Source organism: Podarcis melisellensis (genome assembly GCF_964234715.1).
Source record: "Podarcis melisellensis genome assembly, chromosome: 16".
NCBI classification, from domain to species: Eukaryota; Metazoa; Chordata; class Lepidosauria; order Squamata; family Lacertidae; genus Podarcis; species Podarcis melisellensis.
Genome location: NC_138533.1, coordinates 17,752,099 through 17,773,727, shown reverse-complemented (window position 1 = coordinate 17,773,727; position 21,629 = coordinate 17,752,099). Strand labels below are relative to the sequence as shown.

At 45.9% G+C, this 21,629-nt stretch overlaps 1 protein-coding gene across 3 annotated transcripts in view; it reads left to right on the top strand.

The window, feature by feature from the left end:
- IQGAP3 (IQ motif containing GTPase activating protein 3) overlaps positions 1-21,629 on the top strand; it is a 42,340-nt gene that overhangs the window by 11,815 nt on the left and 8,896 nt on the right. For all 3 annotated transcript variants that reach the window (XM_081892205.1, XM_081892206.1, XM_081892207.1), the window contains 19 exons: positions 1,568-1,731; positions 2,464-2,551; positions 3,755-3,918; positions 5,313-5,473; positions 8,614-8,738; positions 9,687-9,850; positions 10,751-10,841; positions 11,080-11,247; positions 11,392-11,534; positions 12,093-12,263; positions 14,137-14,220; positions 14,464-14,535; positions 15,140-15,209; positions 16,753-16,961; positions 17,743-17,895; positions 18,948-19,111; positions 19,624-19,848; positions 20,504-20,644; positions 21,065-21,149. In XM_081892205.1, the coding sequence (XP_081748331.1) occupies positions 1,568-1,731; positions 2,464-2,551; positions 3,755-3,918; positions 5,313-5,473; positions 8,614-8,738; positions 9,687-9,850; positions 10,751-10,841; positions 11,080-11,247; positions 11,392-11,534; positions 12,093-12,263; positions 14,137-14,220; positions 14,464-14,535; positions 15,140-15,209; positions 16,753-16,961; positions 17,743-17,895; positions 18,948-19,111; positions 19,624-19,848; positions 20,504-20,644; positions 21,065-21,149 (2,642 nt within the window). The remainder of the gene's footprint in view (positions 1-1,567; positions 1,732-2,463; positions 2,552-3,754; positions 3,919-5,312; positions 5,474-8,613; positions 8,739-9,686; positions 9,851-10,750; positions 10,842-11,079; positions 11,248-11,391; positions 11,535-12,092; positions 12,264-14,136; positions 14,221-14,463; positions 14,536-15,139; positions 15,210-16,752; positions 16,962-17,742; positions 17,896-18,947; positions 19,112-19,623; positions 19,849-20,503; positions 20,645-21,064; positions 21,150-21,629) is intronic.

Here is a 21,629-nt window from a genome sequence, read left to right as displayed (position 1 = left end):
AGCCATACATCTAGAGTTAAGGATTGCATCATTGGAGACGGTCATCTGGAAGCAAGTCTTTGGCTGTTGGCTGTCCAGCTGGCATAGGCTTCCCGACCATTACCTCTTTCAGTGCCTCTGGCGGGATGACTTTGTTAACCCGTGGGTAGGAAAAATCCATGCCAAACTTTTGAGCATCGGAATTTCCCCAGCGGACTCCTTAAAGATGAACCTACGCTCAGCCAAAAGCCTTATCGAGCAAAGATTAGCAGACATTGAAAATCAACACAACCTCTCCAGGGGTGGGGGTGTCTGCTCTCCCAGGTATCACGGAATAACCCCACCACTTGGCCTTCCATCATACATGTCATCTCTTTCATCTACACCACACCGACTTGCATTTATTCGTGCAAGCTTCAATGTTTTTCCATCGAACCTGTTGAGCTACAGATTTTCCAAGGGTTTGATGTCTCCGCTATGCGAGTGTGACGGGAAAACAGTTGAATCTCTTCCTCATATAATGTTCAACTGTCCCTTACATAGCATAGTAAAGGTAAAGGTACCCCTGCCCGTACGGGCCAGTCTTGACAGACTCTAGGGTTGTGCGCCCATCTCACTTAAGAGGCCGGGAGCCAGCGCTGTCCGAAGACACTTCCGGGTCACGTGGCCAGCGTGACAAAGCTGCATCTGGCGAGCCAGCGCAGCACTCGGAAACGCCGTTTACCTTCCCGCCAGTAAGCGGTCCCTATTTATCTACTTGCACCCGGGGGTGCTTTCGAACTGCTAGGTTGGCAGGCGCTGGGACCGAGCAACGGGAGCGCACCCCGCTGCAGGGATTCGAACCGCCGACCTTTCAATCGGCAAGCCCTAGGCGCTGAGGCTTTTACCCACAGCACCACCCGCGTCCCATTACATAGCATAGCTAGGACTAAATTCCTGGGTCCTGCTTTACTGCGCTTGGTTGGCAGGCCTGTTGAGTCACATGCCGCACTGCTCATGCAGGATACAGATCCTTCTGTAACTCTGCAGGTGGCGAGATTCCTGAATGCGGTTATCTCACACACAAAAACCACCAAAAAATTACAACAACAACAACAAAAACTAATCGGACAGTCATGATGAGAGTGCATGACGGACCTCGTCTCCAGTTCTTCTTTTTCTGTGAACCGTCCCTTGGATCTTTCCGGGCCCCAAGCCACTACTGTCACTGTTCAATGACCAGCCTTGCATCGTGGTGTTCCCCTTCTGTTGTTAGATGTACCGGTTTTTGTGCTTCTGTGCTTTTATGTTTTATGTTTGTACATATTTTATGGGCTAATAGCTGTAAATAAATTAATAATAAAATAACGTAGCCCACTGCCTGTATTCTGAGAGGCAGCCACTTGTAGGGGTCTTTTTTTTTTTAGCACTGCAAAGACCCTATAAAGAGGAGGTCCCCGCGCGCGCCCCCCGGGGGGGGGGGATTAAGCATCAGTGCAGGGTAGGTGCTGTACCACTGCGCTATGCCCCTGAGAAGAGGGAGAAGCGATTTGCTTTTCGATACATAAGCACTCTTCGCGATTACTTTTTATTTTCTGAAAACATATAGCGAAAGGTGCTCTGGAGCTGGTGGACGATGCCCTTGAGGAACAGGATCCCCAGGGGTTGTACTGCGCTTTGCAGGATCCTGCCCTGGCTTTGAGGAACCTGCGGCGAGAGAATGCGGACTGGTACTTGGATCAGCTGAGCACTGACCGGGAGCAGAAGGTTCTGGTAAGGCTCATTTGGTTTGGTGGAAAGGAGGAGGAGGAGAAGAAGGGCAGTTGTGAATCAGAACTATTTGCCCCCCCCCCCAGCTGATTGGCCACAATTCCCAAGACAGGATTTATAAAGTATTATCGATTCTAATTCAGTGTTTTGTTATTCCTGGTATACGTGATTATTAACAGTGGTCCTGTGACTTTCCATAACAAGTTTCTCCTTTAATTCATGTAACGCTTTGCAAATTCTGTATCTGATATATTGTAAAGGCCTCTGGCTATGTACAAAGAAGTTGACTGACAGTTCCCAAGGACAGAAGCAATCTTGCTCTGGACACATCTCTAAAGATGTTTGCAGGCTCCTTCTCCACATTCAGGGAAGAAGCCCTTTCTGGAGTACAAACAACTGGGGACTTTAGCTCAAATGTTGTGCTAAGATAGCCTTTGCCAAGCTGGTGCTCTCCAGAGGTTTTGGGCTACCTGGGGCTGATGGGAAACCTCTGGAGGGCACCAGGTTGGCAAAGGCTATCTTAGCACAACATTTGAGCTAAAGTCCCCAGTTGTTTGTACTCCAGAAGAGCCTTTTTTCATTACAATTCTGGCTCCGCTGCAGAGGCCAGACTACCATTGGGCTTCCATGCAGTGCCTTAAGCTGTCCAGTTGCAGTGAGATTCCCCAGCCAATCTTGTTCTTTCCAGCTCCCTATTAGCTTGCATTTAAGCCATCCTTTTGCCCATTTTCTCAGGAGCTGGGCTTCGCGGACTTGCTTGAGCAAGAGGAAATCCAAGCTGGGCTTTACGTCGCCAACGAGAGAGGAGATCAAGAACGTGCTGGTGAGTGAAGATCTGCCCTTAGGACTGAGGGCTAGGGAGTGAACCCTGGGGGTTTAGGCATATTCAGAATTCTTTGGTGTGTTGTGCTTCAAATGACTGATATGTGTCACTTGGGAAATTGCCAGAAACCATTCATTCCTGGGGGAACTTGCTGTCTGGCCTATACTTTATTTGTAACATGCAGAATAATTATTAGTGTATTCATTTGTTTAGGAATGGGGTGGTGATGAACCTTAGGCCTGTGGGGTTGTTATGCATGGAAGGGGGATACTCTATGGCTGAGCTGTGGTTGGTGGATGGCTCAAGAACCCAATATACCCTGTGTTTACCATGGGTGGCAGCCTAGTTGTGGGATGCTGTGCGCTCATCAGCCCCCCTGGTTTTACTACCCACTTAGGAGCAGATTTTGTCGTCAAGCACCAGGTTGAGATGCATTACCAGAGATCTGAACTCACCTTTGTGAGTCACGTACTGAGCAGGATGGGCCCTTGGCCTGATTGAGTAGGTTCTCCTGGTGGTCTTTTTTTAAAAATTACTTAAAAGTTTATTGGGTACTGCAGAGATTTGCCAGAATACAAGTAACCATGAACATCGCGTGCTAGAGAGTTGCAACATACCCCCAGGAGCTGACCAGTACTGTACTCATTATGGCAGGAAGTGGACAGAATTATTGGCTGTGCAGCTTGAATAATCTTTCTGCTATCATTGCAATTCTTGGTTATCCATACCATCTGTTTGGCCCCTTTGACAACTGCTTGAAACTGTCTCTTCACAAGGCACTTTTGATCACAAGGGGTGCATTAAGAGAGGACCTGCAAAGCCATTACTTTACCTGTGCCAGGTTAGTGTCAGAAAAATATGTTAGAAATTGCAGATAGAGAAGATGCAAAGTTCCACTGGAAGAATATGAAGAGGGGGGAGAAATTTGCTCCATATATTTTCAATGTTTAGATTTCAGTGAGGATCATTTCAAGACTCATATGGTTGTACCCAATTTAAGTTGTGTTTTTAAAGTTTTTTTAATTGTGACAAAGTAATAATCATAAATAAATAAGAATAAAAATGTGCATCCGACCCCTGATACCATTCCATTGCAACTATCCAACCTTCCAAAATTTCAACACCTCTTGCAATGGTTTGACCTCTTTCTGTTTTAACAGTCCTGGCATTCTTATGTTCTTATCTCACCCTACTAACACACAGTGACACAGGCCGTGAGCCGAATCAACGCCTCCATTCGGAAAGGGGTAGCAGAGGAGACGGTGCGCTCCCTGGCAGACCCCGAGGCTCAGCTGCCGGATGTCTTCCTCTTTGCCGCGGGGCTCTATCAGCGAGAGCTGTCTGCCCTTCAGCGGCAGCACCCGCAGGTGAGTAAAACACCAGGGGCCTTTCCTTGCACAACAGCCCTGCAGTTGAAATCAGCCCATGCAAGTCCACAATAGAAAGTGTCCTTTCATATTGTATCACAGCATGGTATGCTGGCCTGACAGCCACGGACAGAAAGTCTCTACAGAGGGTGGTGAATACAGCACATGATAACATGGGCTGTCCCTAGATGACATTGCAAGGGATCTTTGCCTTAGGAGAGCGAGAAAATTTATCAGGGATGACTCACACCCCGGCCATCACCTCTTTAATTTCTACCCTCGGGCATGAAATATAGAAGTATAATCAGCCGTACCAACAGACTAAAAAATAGCTTCTATCCGTGGGCTGTTAGGCTGTTGAAAGGAAAATAACATAGCGAAATTGTCTTGCGAGGTGGTGTGTTGTTTGATAAGAGATTGAGTGTTTTGGGGAGGGGAGGGAGGCTCATTTAATTTCATTGTACACAGGTTGTACAATGACAATAAAGGTGGTATTATTATTATTATTATTATTATTATTATTATTATTACTATTGCTATTAGTTGAGTTTTGCTGTCCGGTAATGGCTGCTACCACCCTCCCACTGATGCTTTCGGCCCAAATGGGAAAGAGCCCTGGCATGTGCCAAAGTGATTATCATACTTTTCCGTCTATAAGATGCCCCCTTGTATAAGACACACACACCCCCATTTTGGGGGACTAAATTTAAAGAAAAGGAGAGGAGATGGCCCAAAGTTGTTGAGCCTCTCACCCCACGCAGCTGCAAGCAGGAAACACTCCCTAGATCGTTTCCCACGCGCAGCGGCATCAGGTGAATTTGCGCTCCCTCCACTCATCCGGTTTGCAAGAGCACAACCTCCCTCGATGCCGCCACGCACGGGAAACGATTCAGGGAGTGCTTCCCATGTGCAGCAGCATTGGGTGAATTGGTGCTCCCGCCAAAGAGCTGGCTGGCGGTGTGGTGCTTCCACCCCCCCACCCCCGGCCATGCTACTATCCATGTATTGGACAACCCCAGTTTTTTTATGTGATTTTTGAGTCAAAAAACCTCGTCCAATACACGGAAAAATACAGTAATTTATTTTTTTAAGGCTCTGAGCCAGTGCACTCTGCAATCCAGGCTGCTCATAAATTGCTGGGAAAAGCAGGGCTAGCTTCCATTAGCCTTCTCCCACCCAAGATAAAAGCAGCTTGCTCATTTCCCTGGTGGATCCCCCTTAACTTCCTAAAGCCCAGGAGCCCTGAGACCATTGCGCCCTGAGTTTCCCAGGTAGCTCCCTTTTCTGAAAGATCCCTCCGCCAAACAATTTCAGGAAACACATAGTATTTTTTTAAAAAAATCCACAAAAAACTATTGCATTTAATCCTTTGTGAATCTCCTTTTTTTCTGCAGGGGAATCTGGTTCAAGAGGAGCTGTTTGTTGCTGTGGAGATGCTTTCGGCAGTGGCGCTGGTCAACCAAGCCCTGAAGGACGGAGACGCCTCCAGCTTCTGGAGGAGCTTGGTCAGCCCTGCTTTGGGCCTGTCAGAGATAGAGGAGAGCAATGCGCAGCGGTAAACCCACTTCCCCCAAAATCTCTTCTCTGTCACGCTCAGCACTCTGATACCACTTTAAACAGCCTTGGCTTCCCCCAAAGAATTCTGGGAGCTTTAGTCTGTTAAGGGTGCTGAGAGTTCCCCTCAAAGAGCTTCAATTCCCATAATTCTCTGGGAAGAGGGATTGACTGTTATTATTTTTTTTATAATAATATTTATTAAAATTTTGTTTAAGCAATAAAAAACATACAAAATAACATAGAATTTTCCAATATCCACATTTCATTCTCATCATTGGACTTCCTCACAGCTCTTGTTCCTGCATTCCAAACTCTTAAACTTTGCCAGCAATTTATTAGCTTGTTTCAATTCCTGTAATATAATTTTCCAATATTAAGTCTCAAATTTTAGAAAATTTAGATCACCCTTTTGAAGACTTAGTTTTGACATACTATTTATCCAAAATTTGTCTTTCCTTCTAATTGCATTTAAATTCATATTCCTTAAAACTAATTTGTTGGAACCGTGTTATTGCTAATCTTACATCTTTCTTAACATTCATACAATTTGCAATGTTTTTGTAAATAGTCCTTAAATTTCTTCCAGTCCTCCTCCACCAGTTCTTCTCCCAGGTCTCGGATTCTGCCAGTCATTTCCGCCAATTCCATATAGTCCATCAGTTGCATCTGCCATTTTTCCAGTGTGGGCAAATCTTGAGTTTTCCAGCATTTAGCAATGAGTATCCTTGCTGCTGTTGTGGCATACATAAAAAAGGTTCGGTCCTTCTTTTGCACCCTCTGGCCGACAATGCCTAAAAGAAAGGCCTCTGGTTTCTTAGGGAAGGTATGCTTTAATACCTTTTTCAACTCATTATATATCATTTGCCAGAAAGCCTTCACTCTAGGGCACGTCCACCAGAGGTAAAAGAATGTTCCTTCAGCTTCTTTACACTTCCAACATTTATTATCAGACAAATGGTATATCTTTGCAAGCTTGACTGGGGTCATGTACCACCTGTATATCATTTTCATAATATTTTCTTTCAAGGCATTACATGCCGTAAATCTCAGACCGGTGGTCCATAACTTTTCCCAGTCAGCAAACATGATATTGTACCCTATGTCCTGTGCCCATTTTATCATAGCTGACTTGACCGTTTCATCCTGTGTGTTCCATTTTAGCAGCAAGTTATACATTCTTGAAAGTACCTTAGAACTGGGTTCTAACAGTTCTGTTTCTAACTTTGATTTTTCCACCTGGAATCCTATCTTTTTGTCCAACTTAAAAACTTCTTTAATCTGAGCGTAATGTAACCAATCTCGCACTTTGTCTTTTATTTTCTCCATACTCTGCAACCTCCAGTTATCTCCATCTTTTTCTATTATTTCCCAATATTTCGGCCATTTGACCTCCATATTAAGCCTTTTCGGGGCCTTAGCCTCCATTGGTGATAACCACCTTGGGGTTTTATTTTCCAGTAAGTCTTTATATTTTGTCCAGACATTAAACACTGCTTTTCTGACAACATGGTTCTTGAAAGCCTTATGTATTTTAACCTTGTCATACCACAAGTATGCATGCCATCCAAAAGCATTGTTAAATCCTTCCAAATCTAAAACATCCGTGTTTTCAAGAAGCAGCCAGTCCTTCAACCAGCAGAAAGCTGCTGATTCATAGTACAACTTTAAGTCTGGCAGGGCAAAGCCCCCTCTTTCTTTAGCATCAGTTAATATCTTGAACTTAATTCTGGGCTTTTTGCCCTGCCAGACAAATTTAGAGATATCTCTCTGCCACTTCCCCAAACACTCCATTTTGTCCACAATCTGCAAAGTTTGAAACAAAAACAACATTTTTGGCAATACATTCATCTTAATAGCAGATGACTGTTAAACCACTCTGGAAATTGTTGCTCTGTAGATCTTGAGGTACAGACAGTCACAGGCTGATCCGAAGATCTGCAGGCCTTTTAATATCTTAGCCAGCACAATCTGTCACTAAGACTCTGATACTCAAAGGTACTTTGAGCATAGAGGTTTTATTCTTAGCTGCCATGGTTAATAAAGCATAGATCTATCAACCACTATCCAAATCAGAACACATCTTTACTGAGCTCATGGTTTGACTGAAGTGAAACAAACCACGAGCCCCAGTTCAGACAACACACTGAGCCAAACCGTGGTTTAGCCCCAGGTAGCACAGCAGGAAGGAAATGGAGTAAAACGGCTTCAGTCTCCTCTCTGGAAACTTGTGTGTTTCCATGGTGTGGGTTAGTACTGCATATGAAATGGGTCAGTAAGAGGCAACAGAAGGCATATGGGTTGGCATTCAGTTTCTACGTTTTGTCTATAAACATTCTGTTTGGCTGCCCCCTGCTGCATCTTGTTGCTACTTTGTCCAGTTGCTATATTAGTCCGAATGCTTGTGTCATATGTTTTCCAAATTTCAGAATGTGGAAATTCTTATTTAAGTCACTGATTTCAATTGGCTTTTTCATCTTGGTGAGTTTAAATCAGTGACTGATTCGTATAAATTGATTCTTCTGCTCTCAAGCACTATCAACTGGGGCCCTTCTCCTTGTGCCCTCTCCATGGGAGGTCAGGAGAGTGGAAAAACAAGAGCAAATCTTCAGTGGTGGCTTCCCATTTGTGGAATGTTCTCCCCAGGGAGGCTTACCTGGTGCCATCATTACTTAACCTTTATGTACCAGGCAGAAACATTTACTTTCCCTCAGGCCTTTGGCTTGTAATTTCCCTCAGGCCTTTGACTTGTAATTATCTGTGGCCTCCTTGAGTGGGTGGGATGTTTTAATCCTGCCTTTTGAAAAATATGAATGTGTTATAGATTTTTCTCTGTTTTATGCTGGCTTTAATGTACATGTTATTTAGCTGTTATTTTATCTGCAAGCTGCCATGAGACTTGGGGTATTAATAAATATCATCATTATAATTATGTAAGTTGTAATTTTACAACCAGAAACTTGTCCTTAAAAACAACAAGGCAGCTTGAAAGTGATATGCCCAATATTCCTTTCGGCACCTTCAAAGAATCGCATCCTATAAACTACCTGCCATGTGCACAAACCTGGGGAATAGCTGCTTTTTTTTCTAAAAGGGGTGATGCAAAGACGACATCTTGCTTTTTTGTTTTTAATTTCTCAGTTATTTTGACGACTTGTCACAATGGAAGCACCGATCTTGGGACACAAAGTTTGACTTCCTGAGCTGGAACGACATCCAGGCTTCAGTGAATAGTGTGAATGCCTCAGCCCAAGAAGAAAATAATAGTAAGTCACCTTTCACTTTTCAAAACATTTTCAGTTCTGTTTTTAGTGATGTGAATGTGAAACAGGCACTGGAGGCCCTTTAGGGAAGGTCTGCAGCTCAGTGGTAGAGCATCTGCTTTGCGTACAGACGGTCCCAGGTTCAATCCCCAGTATCTTCAGGTTTAGCTGGGAAAAGACTCCTGCCTGAATCCATGGAAAGCCATTGACAGTCAGTGGCCAGGTTTGCATGACACTCTAAACCGTAGTTAGACTAAAATGTAGGCAAGCTAACCTATGGTTTAAATGAGAATGCACAGCAAAGTAGTACATGCTGCTGAAACCCCGGGCACTCTGCTGCTAGCGAAAGCGAAGCCGTGGTCTGACTTAGCACAGCATCTGAACCTGGCCCCATGGTTTCTCTCTGAATCACAAGCCCTCTTTTGGATGTAATGCGAAGCCAAATCATGGCTTGTTTCTCAGCAGGAGCAGGCTTAGAGCACAGCACCCATGATTTCAGCGGTGTACACCAGCATGTTGTGTGTTCACATTCAAACCATAGTTCCAGTGGTTTAGAGTGGCATGCAGGTGAGCCCAGTATGGACAACTGATGGTCTGCCTCAGCATTAGGCAGCTTCCTGTGTTCCTAAACCCGACCCTCAGAGGCTTTCCATACAGCACCCAGCTTAACCCCAGTTTCCCCACTGCCACCACCTCCAAATTATGTACACTGGCTGCTTTCTCTCAACTCAGACACAGCCAAAGGATTGCAGTCTAGCAACATCTGGAGACCCAGAGATTCCATGGGTGGTGCTGGTGGAAGTCCTCTGGGACAAGTTTAAAGGGCTTGGAAAAGCACATTGAAAGCCCAAAGATCAGAGCTTAATACGTCAAATGTAGGCCTATAGACTACTCCATCTTTGAACTGAGCTTGGTCAAGACGTTCTCCTGAAATCTCCTTTTCTTCCCCAGAAATCCTTGCTGTTCGACTGATTAACGAGGCTCTGGAGCAGAGCAGCCCAGAGAAAACCCTCAGAGCCCTGCTGCTTCCTTCTTCCGGCCTCTGCGATGTGACGCTCCCCATTGCTAAGCGTTACCATGATGTTTTGACCCGCATGCGGAAGCAGAAGGCCCAGGTAGGAGAGGAAGGAAGAGGAGAATGAAGTTCAGGTTCCAGGGTGGTGGGGTAGGCAACCACACTAACTTCTTACAGAATTCTCTGGCTCTCCAGAACTGTGAGACTTCATTGCAGAAGTTCGTTTCCGGAAGCCTGATGGAGACTATTACAGCTTCAGAATGTGTGTTTATGAATTCACATAAACTAGACTGAATAAACTGGCATGGGCTGGGGGTTAGGAAGTTTTTTGTTCTATTCCAGTATGTTTTGACTGGTGCTGTGCATGTTTGCAATTCCATCTCTAAGTCTTGCCTTGCTACTTGCATCTCTGAATTATTATTTATTTAGAGCGGCTGTAACCCTTCTCTTCAACCAAGAAGGCTTCCAGAATGGCTGGCTTAACAATCAATTGAAAGTAGACAATCCCTGCCCCTGCAGGCTTACAATCTTAAAAAAAGCAACACACAATGGAAAATGACAGAGAGGGAAGGGGGGGGGGGAATCAAACTCAGGCACCAGTTCTTAAAGAGTTGATCTTATAATGACCAGCTGGCATAGTTCAGGGGCAGGAGGTGTTTGATGCAGCTGGGCTGGGCTTTCAGTAAAGGTGATGGAATGAGCTCTGTTTTCTATCTCTTCCACTGATGGAATGACTGCTCCCAGGTAACAGTCAAGGGAGAGGAGGCCTGATGGGGTTGGCCTGTCACAGCAGTCATGGTGGCGTGAGCTTGGCTTCCTGAAGTGTGTGTGTGTGCTTGTGTTCTTCCCTCTCCTATTTTATTCTTGCAACAGTCCTGTGAGGTACACAGGGTTGAGAGAGAGTAGTGGGTGTCCAGCGAACTTCAGAGTCAAGTGCATATTTGACCCGTGTTTCCTCCGAGAGACAATTCTGTGATCATTTTTATCTTTCCTACCTTAGATGGCAGGGGACACCGGAGCTTTGCTGTGGTGGGAAGAAATCCAGGAGGGCGTCTCCAAAGCTAACCACGATACTGAAGCTGCAAAGAGAAGTATGTGCTTGGAGCAAAAAATTTTCCCTACCCCTGCTGTACGCCTCAGAATACCAGTTTCTTGCAATCACCGGTGGGGAGAGTTGGGTCCTGCTTGTACACTACCCTGGATCTTTTTATGAAGTGTGATTTAAAAATGTTTTAAATAAGTACATTGAAGTAGTCAGGTTTCTAGTCCCTGCGGGGTGAATCTGGACCAATGCTTCAAAATCTTTTGCCTTTGCCATCTGTCCCACAGTGGCTCTTGGCACTGCTGCCATCAATCAAGCCATCAAGGAAGGGAACGCGGCACAGACAGTCAGGGTCCTGCGCAATCCGGACGTCTCTATCTGTGGTGTGGCGATGGAGTGTGCTGCCTCCTACCAGGCCCAGCTGAGTGCTCTCATGGCCTCCAAAAAAGCCACAGGTGTGTGTCACTCCCCACCCACATTTTTTTTGTCATTAACCCTCAAATTCAAGGATTTGAAAACTTGCACTTTCTTACAACAGTGTCTCTGTGGGGGTCTTTAATTCTAACTTTCTTTTCGTTTTTTAAAAATGTAACCTGCAGGAAACTCCAAACTACCTTGGGTTCGGCACAAGCTGAAGGATGGGGCAGAGTATTACTTCAGCCTGCAGACCTTTGAAGGCTCCTGGGACCCGCCTCGCCCCTGTGCCCTCAATGCGGAGCATCTCAGCCGGGAGGAAATCCAGGTCTCTCTCTTTGTACCTGTGAGCTAGGAAGCAGAACGGAGGAGTGAGAGGCTCTGTATTGGCCACTCGGGTGGGGCAGCTTTTCCCACCTGCCGTACCCCACCCTCGAACTCAAAAGGGAGCTGCTGCCAGAAGGACAACTGTGAGGGATGAGAGCTGTTTTGGGGGTGTCTGGGTTTGCCATCAGGAGGTGCTGGTTTCAGCTGCCTTGCCCCACCCTCCAGCCCCATAGCAACCTTCTGAAGGGAGTTGCTTAATGACTATTCTGATTTGACCTACTAGCAATCTGTAAGTTTGGTTGTGTGTGTGTGTGTGTGTGTGTGTGTGTGTGTAATGCTAAATAAACTGCAGGAGCCTTTGGTCCAATCCAGTTGGCCTCTACAGGGAAAGCAGAACCTCCATGTCCAGGGGCAGTCTAGCTCTGAATACCAAGTGCTGGGAGAGCAGGCTTCTCATTGGGGCGCATCTGATTCAGAGCAGAGGGCTCGACCAGATGGGGCCCCTTTGGCCTGATTCAGCAACCAAGCTCTTATGATGATCTTCTCTCTGTGCCTACAGTCCACTGTTGCCCGGGTCACAGCTGCCCACGATCGGGAGCGTCTGTGGGAATCGAGCACCTTGCTGGTTGTGAAGCTGCAGGCCCGGATGAGGGGCTTCCTGGCCCGGCAGGAGTTTGCAACCCGGCGGAGCTTGTGGTGCAAGCAGGTGCCAGCCGCTCTCAAGATCCAGGTAGGAGAACACAGCTGCCCTGAACCTAGACTTTTAAGAATTGTCCTTTTCATTGTGTCCCGTCCCCCCCCCCCCCGAAAAAATATTTAAATCTGTAATTTTGATAGCTTTATGTTGCATATTTTTCAGATAATAGTAAAGGTTTTAATTTATGCTTTTTGTACTTTTGATTTTATATAATCAAAGCTACGCACAAGGCATAGGTGCAGTACAGATGTTTGCATTTTCTGGGAAAAAAGCCAGAGAGAAAATAATGCAGAAAAATAAAAGAAGCAAAATACAACAAAAGTCAAATTTCACAATTTGGTGGAAGAAAAGAGTTTTTGTATATCTGAATTTGACACAGAAGAAATGAAATCCCACCAAATGGCGTAGAAATGTTCCAGGTTTTCCTTGCCCATAGAAAGGCATGATTTGTAAATTATTTTCTCTGCAGTAGCCAGAGCCCACATATTCTTGCACCCCAACAGGAGGTTGAAGCCCCATCATGTCTTCCATTCCCTGACCAAAGAAATTCTTGCTGCAGGCATACATCATACTTTAAAGTTGTTCTTCCCCTGTTATGAGGCGGCTGATGTGGGTGTAGCAAATAATTAGAAACCCCACCTTTGAATCTCATCTCTGCCTTGAGTTCACACCTGTGCTGTGGGGGCAATGATAAGGCTCAGGAGCAGAGCACCTGCTTGGCATGCAGAATGCCCTGGGCTCAATTTCTAGTGCTTATCAATATTGTTATTATTTAAAGGTTCAGGTCGGAGGGGTTGTGAAGGCCCTCCTCTGCACTGGAGAGTCTTCGTCAGTCAGCACAGCCAATTACTGGGCTCTATGGACAAGAAGTCTGACTCAGGAACATGGGAATTAACTGACAGGCGCAAGGGTGGCTGACCTTCAGTCTGGGGGCCTGCTCTGGATCTCTGAGCAAAATTTGCTGCCTCGATACCCCACTAGTTTGGGTGGGCCAAAAGGAAAATTAGATGAGGGCAAAGTGATGCAAGATTGGTCTGACGACCGGGGAAGTGGGCATTCATCTGTTACTTGGGGAGGGGGGCGATCATGTCCTCTCCTCAGTTTGTTCAATTTAAGAGTTTCTCTGTGTGGTGACTGCCAGGAATTCCAGGAGCAAAGTATAAAAGGGAGCTGGCGGTTAATAGCTAGCGGCTGGCGGCCTGCCCAGGATATTTCGCAGAACTTGCCCAAGGTGTTTCTCGTAGCATAGATAAGAAGGTGCTGATAGAATCTCAGTAGGTTGGTAAGTTTAAAAGTAGAAAAGTGAAAAAAGGAAAATTTACTTCCCTGGGTAACAATTGATGCTAATTACAGTCCTGCAATCTGCAGTGCTCCGAAGCCTGCTTGCTAAGCTGTCGCCATTTTGGACAAATCAACTGGGGGGGAGAGACTGTCCTGTGGCTGTGAGGAGAGTGTGGGGTGGCCACACCTGCAGATGACCTGCAGCCACCAGGTTGCAGGTGGCATTCAGACCAGAAAAAGTTAGCCACCCCTGTTGTACAGTGTCTTGTTGCGACATTTACGTGAAGCACCTTTGAGCGTTCGTAACAGGTGCATAAATCCTGGGTATTATGGGGGAGGCTGCCAGCCCAGATGTGGAGGAATCTGCTCCTTGCGGAGTGGGGTCCTTAGGTTAGATGCTCCAATATCACAGCTGGGAAGAGCTGCAGCTCAGGGGTGGGGCAGTTTGGATCCTGGGTTTGCGTTCCTGGGCTGGAGGAAGCCCCCAGAGCCTGCTGCCCCTAAAGGAGGTAGCATTGGGCTAGAGCAGCAAATTTGACTTAAGGCCATCATGCAGTGGCTGGGACCAGGTTTGTATCCAGGGCCTTTTCCGCCCTAAACCAGTTCCCATGCTGTCTCCTCACAGGCTTATTGGCGTGGGTACCAGCAACGGAGGCGTTACCTGGAAAGGCTGCGGCATTTCCAGAAGAACACAGGTGCTGTCATCAAGGTATTTATTTTATTCCTATCTTTAAAGCCCACCTTTCGCTGTCACCAGCACCAGTATGGGCCATGAAACAAACGATAAACCACCAGATCAGTTGCATGCCTGTCCATGTTTATTTGTTAACAAAATAAATCAGGTTAAGGGGAGAGATACTTTGGAGAGGGAGGGTGTTGCCTTTCTTTTTCTTTGACTCGTCATCCAGAAATGGTCTTCGCACACCTGTGCTGTTCCTGCTGTTGTGTTCAGATTCAAGCCTGGGTACGGATGTGGCGAATACGCAGACGATATCGACAGAGGTTGGCCTACTTCAGGAAGAATGTGAGTAGGTTGTGTTCCCCACACACACACCTGTGCACAACAGCACCGTAAAATTGCCTTGCTGGGTCACACCAAACCCATTTTTAGCCGTGGTCAACCAGGTGCTCCAAGATAGTTAGTGGTGGTATAGTCGTTATTATAGTAGTAGTAGTTGTTGTTGTTTGTTGTTTTATTATTTTTAAAATTTTGTATACTGCCCTTCATCCAAAGATCTCAGGGCGGTTCACAGCATAAAAATACAGAATAAAGCCACAAAATACATCATTAAAAACAAGAATGAAACCAATAATCCCTCCTCCCACAAACACATTTAAAAGGCCATGGAATATTCATCAGCCCAAGGCCTGGTTGAAGAAGAATGTTTTCACCCGGCACCACAAGTGCATAACGAAGATGCTAGATGAGTATTTTATAATAATGTTTTTAAATGCTGAAAGCTGCCTTGAATCCCCACTTGGGAAAAAGTTGGGCTCTAAATGCATTAAACAAATAATAAATATACCCACTGTGATTTTGCAACTGCTGTTTGCCACCAGGATGTTTTCGTATCCCTTCCCTGCTCCCGCATTCCAACCACTTTCCCTCTTTTGACATCCCTCGACAGGTCAAGGCCGTAATCAAAATCCAGGCATTTGTACGAGCTAACAAGGCACGAGAAGATTACAGGATGTTGGGTAAGTACCTGCGTTTCATGCAACCTGAGTTTGCAGACTGGCCTGATTGGCATGTAACACTAAGCCGAGGTTTGTTTAACAAACCATGAGTTAGCCACAAGTTTTCAAACAGACCATTGAACGTACCATGGCTTGCTTTTCCCCCTTCCCCAAGGTTTGGCTTATTCAGCAGCTGCTCTTGCCTTGTGCCTTTGTAGCTTGGTGAACATCTGAGGTGGGGCAGCCAAACAAAACCATAGCTGTGCTGAGTACACATGTAATACCAAGCCATAGTTAACGCAAACCAAGGTTTGTAAGAGAGCAAGAAACTATGGCTTCAGGTAATGGTTTATTGGCAGCAAACAAACAATAGCAAAACCACTGAGCAGGGGGGTGAACTTTGGACTCAAAGCCCTAGTTAGCTCCATCAGGCTGTTTGTGGCCAATTGTGCCCACCTGTCCCATATCGGATGGTACATGTCAGGCATGGGAAAGCAGAAGAAGTTTGCTCCTAATTCCTTTTTTGAATTAAAAAAGCATCAACTTTTTGATGCAAATGAATTCTTCCTTTGAACCTTCAGCTTGAATTTAAGAAATGCAAAGGAAAAATGTTCCTTTGCTATTCAAAAGAGTCTGCAGGGGCTTCCTGTCGGCACCAGTCAGCTTACACTGAGACTGATTGAACTACAGAGTTAACCCACTGGAAACTGTAGTAAAGCTGACCCTGGCACAAAGCAGGGCTTGTTGGGTCCCCTGACTTCATGGTGACACCAGGCCTTTGGCAGATTGGTGGACTCAGCCGCTTGACAAAATGGAGGAGGTAGTAAAGCGCAGGATCAGGCCTGCTGGCTGGATCCTGTTCCCCACTCCTGTTTTGGGTGATCAAATAAACCATAATTTAACAAATCCTAACTTAGCACGGGCTTGGCCAGTGTGTCTGCATTTAGGTAATAACTTTAAAATTCAAAATTGGCAGGATTCTGCTCCAAAGGGTGGAGTCTTTATCTGTGTCTTCAAAACTCTCTGCTTACCCAGATGTATGATATTATTCTTGGCATTTGTTTTTAAAATCTATTGATACTTTTAAATACCTTCATAACTTACTATTTTTAAACTCTGGTTTTATTGCTATTTTTCAATGACTATTTCATACAGCTTTGTGTAAACTGCTTGAGATTTCTTATAAATAGTATATCAATCTTGTTATTTATTACTGTTATTATTTTCAAGCAAACCTCTCCCTGGCTCCTAAACAACCTTGGAAGTCCATATTGAGCCTTGACTAAGATCCAGTGAATATTATTCAATTGGCCAGGATTTGTTGTGTGTTGATGTTGGTTTGGCTCAGCAGATTAACAATGTGTGTAGTTCAGCAGCTTCAGTACTGGATCTAAGGAAGCTTCACATTTCAGTATTTTTGTTGTTATTTAACCATCTTCCAGGCTTTTTGTACATAGCTTAAGTGTCTTACCAAGGATGTGGGGAACCTGCTTTCATGTGATATACTTGGACAAGAGGTCTTACTCTGAAACTGACCAGCCTCCTCCTCTCTCTCTCCTGCTAGTACACAGTGGGAAGCCACCCCTCAGCATCGTCCGGCGTTTTGCCCACCTGCTAGAACGCAGCCAGCGGGACTACTGGGAGGAACTGGAGCTGCTGGATCTCCAGGAGACTGTGGTGAGGGGAATCCGCTTTAACCAGCAGCTGGAGAGCGACCTCAACCTCATGGATATCAAGATTGGATTGCTGGTCAAGAACAGGATCACCCTCCAGGTCAGAAGGGAGCAGCAGATCCAGGGCTGGTGCCAATTGTCAGGGGCCCTTGGCACGGTGCCTCCAGTGGGCCCCACCCCAATGTGGCTGCCCCTTCCTTTATCCATGCAGCCACCACTGCCAGAGCAGTGGCAGCCACACCATTTATCCCCCACCTCACTGGGGCTCCAGGTGGCATTTTAGATCTTTGGGGTGGGACATTTTATTTAGGGTGAACTAAAATGGCAAGTGGCCACCAAGGATGGGAACCAAGCTAGGCACCCATCCAGAAACAGCATCACTACTCACCCACCTCTTAAAGGACCATCTGGGCTCCTCCAATGCCAGGCTTCCTCCTTTGCTCAGTCCTTCTGCCCCTTGCTTTTCTGTTGTGGGTGGCTTTTGTGACCTCCAAGGGCATGCTCTAAAGTAGCCTTTGCCAATCTGCTGCCCTCCAGGTGTTTTGGACGGCACCAGGTTGGCAAAGTCCATGTTAGAGAAACCACATATCACTTCTGCTGTGGCCAGTTTAGTTTCCAGGCAGATAATTTGTGCTGTGGACCAGTTAAGGTTCTGCTTAATAGTACAGCCTCTTCTGATTCTTTTTCTCTCTCAAAGAAGCTGTTGCCATTTAATCCATGATCTTGCTGACCAACCTGTTTGCAGCCTGATTTCTCTGCCATCCAGGGGGATGTAGCTTTGAGTTCAAAAAAAGGGCGAGTTTGCTTGTTGTTGGTGCTCTGCAAACAAGGGGAGAATGCTTTGTGTGTGTCTATCAGTTGTCAACTCTTCCCCTTGGCAGGAGGTGGTCTCTCACTGCAAGAAGCTGACGAAGAAGAACAAGGAGCAACTTTCTGATCTGATGGGCCGGAGCAAAGAGCAAGGGCTGAAGTCCCTCAGCAGGGAGAAGCGGAAGATCCTGGAGGCATATCAGCACCTCTTCTACCAACTGCAGGTCAGCTGGCGACTTCCTAAGCAATACCCAAGGCAAAAATTAGTATTGTCTGTTCTTTTTATTTCATAAAATTTATGTACCATGTGATAATAAAAAAAACCAGCAACCTCAAAAGCAATTGGGGTCTGTGACTAATAGGGTGAGGCAAGCTAGCTTTAGGTCTGCACAGGGCGATCGCATCATATGCCCATTTAACTTGTGGAAGTTCAACCAGGGGCAAAGAGAGCTTTTACACTCTCTGCCTTGCTTGCACACCAGCTCCAGAAGCCCTAGGATGCTCGCATGGGGGTGGTGCCAAGGCTCTGAATATTCATGTTTTTGCATATACGCAGAACCCTTGGAACTGAAACCCTGCGTAAGATGCGATCATACTGTACTCAAATTCCCAAAGCTATCTTTAAACTGTTAGCCTTTCTTCACTGTCTTTTTATGATAGAAAGGCTCTTGTTTTTGTTTTGCAGCCTCCTTAATAAAATATTTGTATTTATTTCCTTGTGCAGCCTATTAAAAGGGAGTTTTGGCCCTGAATCAGGTAGCTCATAGCTTGGTTATCTTCTACTGAGCCATTTGTGGGCTTGGGGCTCCAACAACAAGAAGTGAACTGTTAGGCTTGTTTCTGGGCATCGTTGGGATTCACAAACACAAGAGCCATTGTGCCCCTGACTCAGGATTTGAATGACTGCAGGGGGTGGCGGCAGCACTACCCAGCAGGGTTGGTTTTCCTTGGACATTATTTTAAGCTTTAGCTCTCTTATTCTGTACATGTTTGCCCTGCATGGGACAACATTTTGGTCCCTACTGCCAAAATGAGGGGTAGAGAAAAGCCCTTCTCCATTACATTACATTACACCAAACACTTCTTCATAGTTAAACTATGGAACTCCCTCCCACAGGAGGCACCAATAGCCAGCAGCCTAGAAGTCTTTCAAAGAGGACTGAGCAAATTTATGCAGGGGAAGGCTCTCTATGGCTACTAGCCACAATCAGCTTCCACAGTCAGAGGGAATAAGGCTAAAACAGATTTCTGCATATGAAAATGTCTCTCCTTCCAGACCCACCCGGTTTATTTGGCCCGGCTGATCATGCAGATGCCGCAGAACAAGTCCACAAAGTTCATGGAGTCTGTGGTCTTCACCCTGTACAATTACGCCTCCAACGCCAGAGAGGCCTACCTCCTGCTCCAGCTCTTCAGGAGCGCCTTGCAAGAGGAGATTGAGTGAGTATCCTGTTTCTTGATCCTATGTTTTCTCCCCTTAAGGCTTCTGCCTTCCTTGTCCTGGTTGCTGACAGCATTCTCGCCTTAGTAAAGATGTCAGCCTCCCTTTCCTAGGAACTGAGTCAGACCACAGATCCATCTAGTCCTAGTATTCCCTGCCCTCACTGGCAGCGGCTGTCTGGCATCCCAGGCAGAGAAGGGTCTTATCCTATCACCTCATCCCTTTTTAACTAGCAATGATGAAGAGGACTCTGTATGAGGTGCTGGTTTTGTCTTCTACCTGGTTATTTTCGAGTGGCTTGTCACACTGCCGCATCACCACATCATTCGCAGTGGCCTGGTTTAGTTTATTGTTGCTCTAAATATGCAGTAGAATGACATGTCCTTTGTGGAGGCTCCCTGGTGTGTCTCCGAGTGAGTCACTGCTCTAGTGGAACCTGGGAACCCACCCAGATCACTGTGCTCATGTTGCCTTGCAGCTCAACTGCTCCTGTCATGCTACATTCTTGCAGGTCGAAAGTCGATCAAATCCGTGACATCCTCACGGGGAATCCGACGGTTATCCGCCTGGTGGTGAGCTTCTACCGCAATGCCCGTGGGCAGAATGCCTTGCGCCAGATCTTGGAGGGCCCCGTGCAAGAGGTCCTGCAGAACAAGACCCTGAGCATCCGTACCAGCCCTGTGGAAATCTACAGAGGGTGGATCAACCAGATGGAGTCTCAGAGTGGGCAGAAAAGGTCAGGAGGAACGTCTGTATGTGTTTTTGTATCTTTTAATTCGGCTTCATTAAAAAAGAAAATATTGAGCTGTGTGACTCTTCACAAACAGGTAAATATTGACAGAAGCGTAATATGACGTGATCTAACTTAAAATTTCTTCAAACATAGGCGTTTCGCAAGCCGAAAACTGTTTTATTTCAGAAGCCTGCCTAGGCAAATAATTTGTTTTGAAGTTTGACTGATTCTTATCTGTGTTATCCTTTATGTATATTTGCTTTTCAGTAGGTTTTGTGGATTTTAACTTCATTTTTATCCATAATTTTATGGTTTACGTCACTTTAGAAAGCTCCTGGGTTAAAAGGTGTATGAACTTTTCTAAATAAATAAAGGAAATCTTCCTGCGAAAGTCAAATGATGTTTTGGGAAGGAGGGGTTGAGGGGTTCTCTCCTCCTCTTCCCTGGGCTGAGGGGGAGGTCAGAGGAAGGAAGTGGTTGAATTGAGGGTGGGTTACAACAATTACAAGGTCCCCTGGTGAGCTTTGTGGCCTAGTGCGGGATTTGAGCTCCCAGGTCTAATCTGCTACCCTGAAAAAGGGGGCATTTCAACTCATGTCTTTCTTGTTGTTTGGTTGTTTTTGGATGAGGCCTGGAATGCATTTGTGTGTTTCCACAGCAATCTCCCGTATGATGTCAGCCCTGAGCAAGCCCTGGGTCACCCTGAGGTGCAGAGGAGGTTGGACATTTCCATCCGCAATCTCCTGGCGGTGACAGACAAGTTCCTTTCGGCCATTACATCTTCTGTGGACCAAATTCCGTATGAATTTCTTGTTGTTTTGTGTGTGTTTTTATGATTCACTTTGCTCGGTCATCACAGGGGAAAGCAAGATGGCCGCCCAGCTTTCCATCCCATCTTAGAAATCCAGCCGCCTTACGCTGCTTTCCTTCCTTGAGTTTCTGCATCATACAAGCCACCAGCCTTACACCCCTCACCTTGCAGGGATTCTCCCTTCTCCGCTCCTCACAACCCCCCACATCCCATGCCTATGCTTTCTGTAAACCTAGTGCTAGAATTTGTCTTTAAAGCATAGAATTTATCTGAGCTCCCCAGGTGCAGAAGAAGTACTGAGGAGATAAATCAGGGTCTTGTATCCCTATGAAAATGACGAATGTGAATATGAGCTACAGTTTTCACTATAATGGGCACTTTGCTCTCCCTCTGCCCTCCCCCCTCTAGTTATGGGATGCGCTACATTGCCAAAGTCTTGAAGACGTCCTTACGAGAGAAGTTTCCAAATTCTACAGAGGACGAGATCTACAAGGTGGGTGTATTTATGGCCTTGAGGGGCGGATGGCCGTAATCAGCAGGACAAGAGTTCGAGTTGCGGTTTCTGGGGTGCGTTAGCGTGGGCCAAATGCTTGCTGCAGCCGCGCCGGGAAGTGACTTTTAAGATGGCTGCCACACTAGCCATTTTGTATTCTTCTGACCCTCGGCTTCTCGAAGGCAGGACTTGGGTCTAAGATTTATAGTACTACATTATGAGTACTGCCTGTTGTTCTGTTTTTAATCATTCCTTTAAAAATAATCAGAGGGAAATTGAAAAGGGCAAGGAGAAATGGCGGGAATCGGGGACTTGACAACGAGGCTGAGAGAAAGAAGATGTATCGATGTAGTCCTGGCATTTTGGCAGAAAAAAATGGCCTCCCCACACCACAGTGTAATACGTTAAACAAATATTATCAGTTATTCAATTCTGCTTGGGATGGAAGCCTTAAAATGTTGGGCTCTAATGAAGGCGACC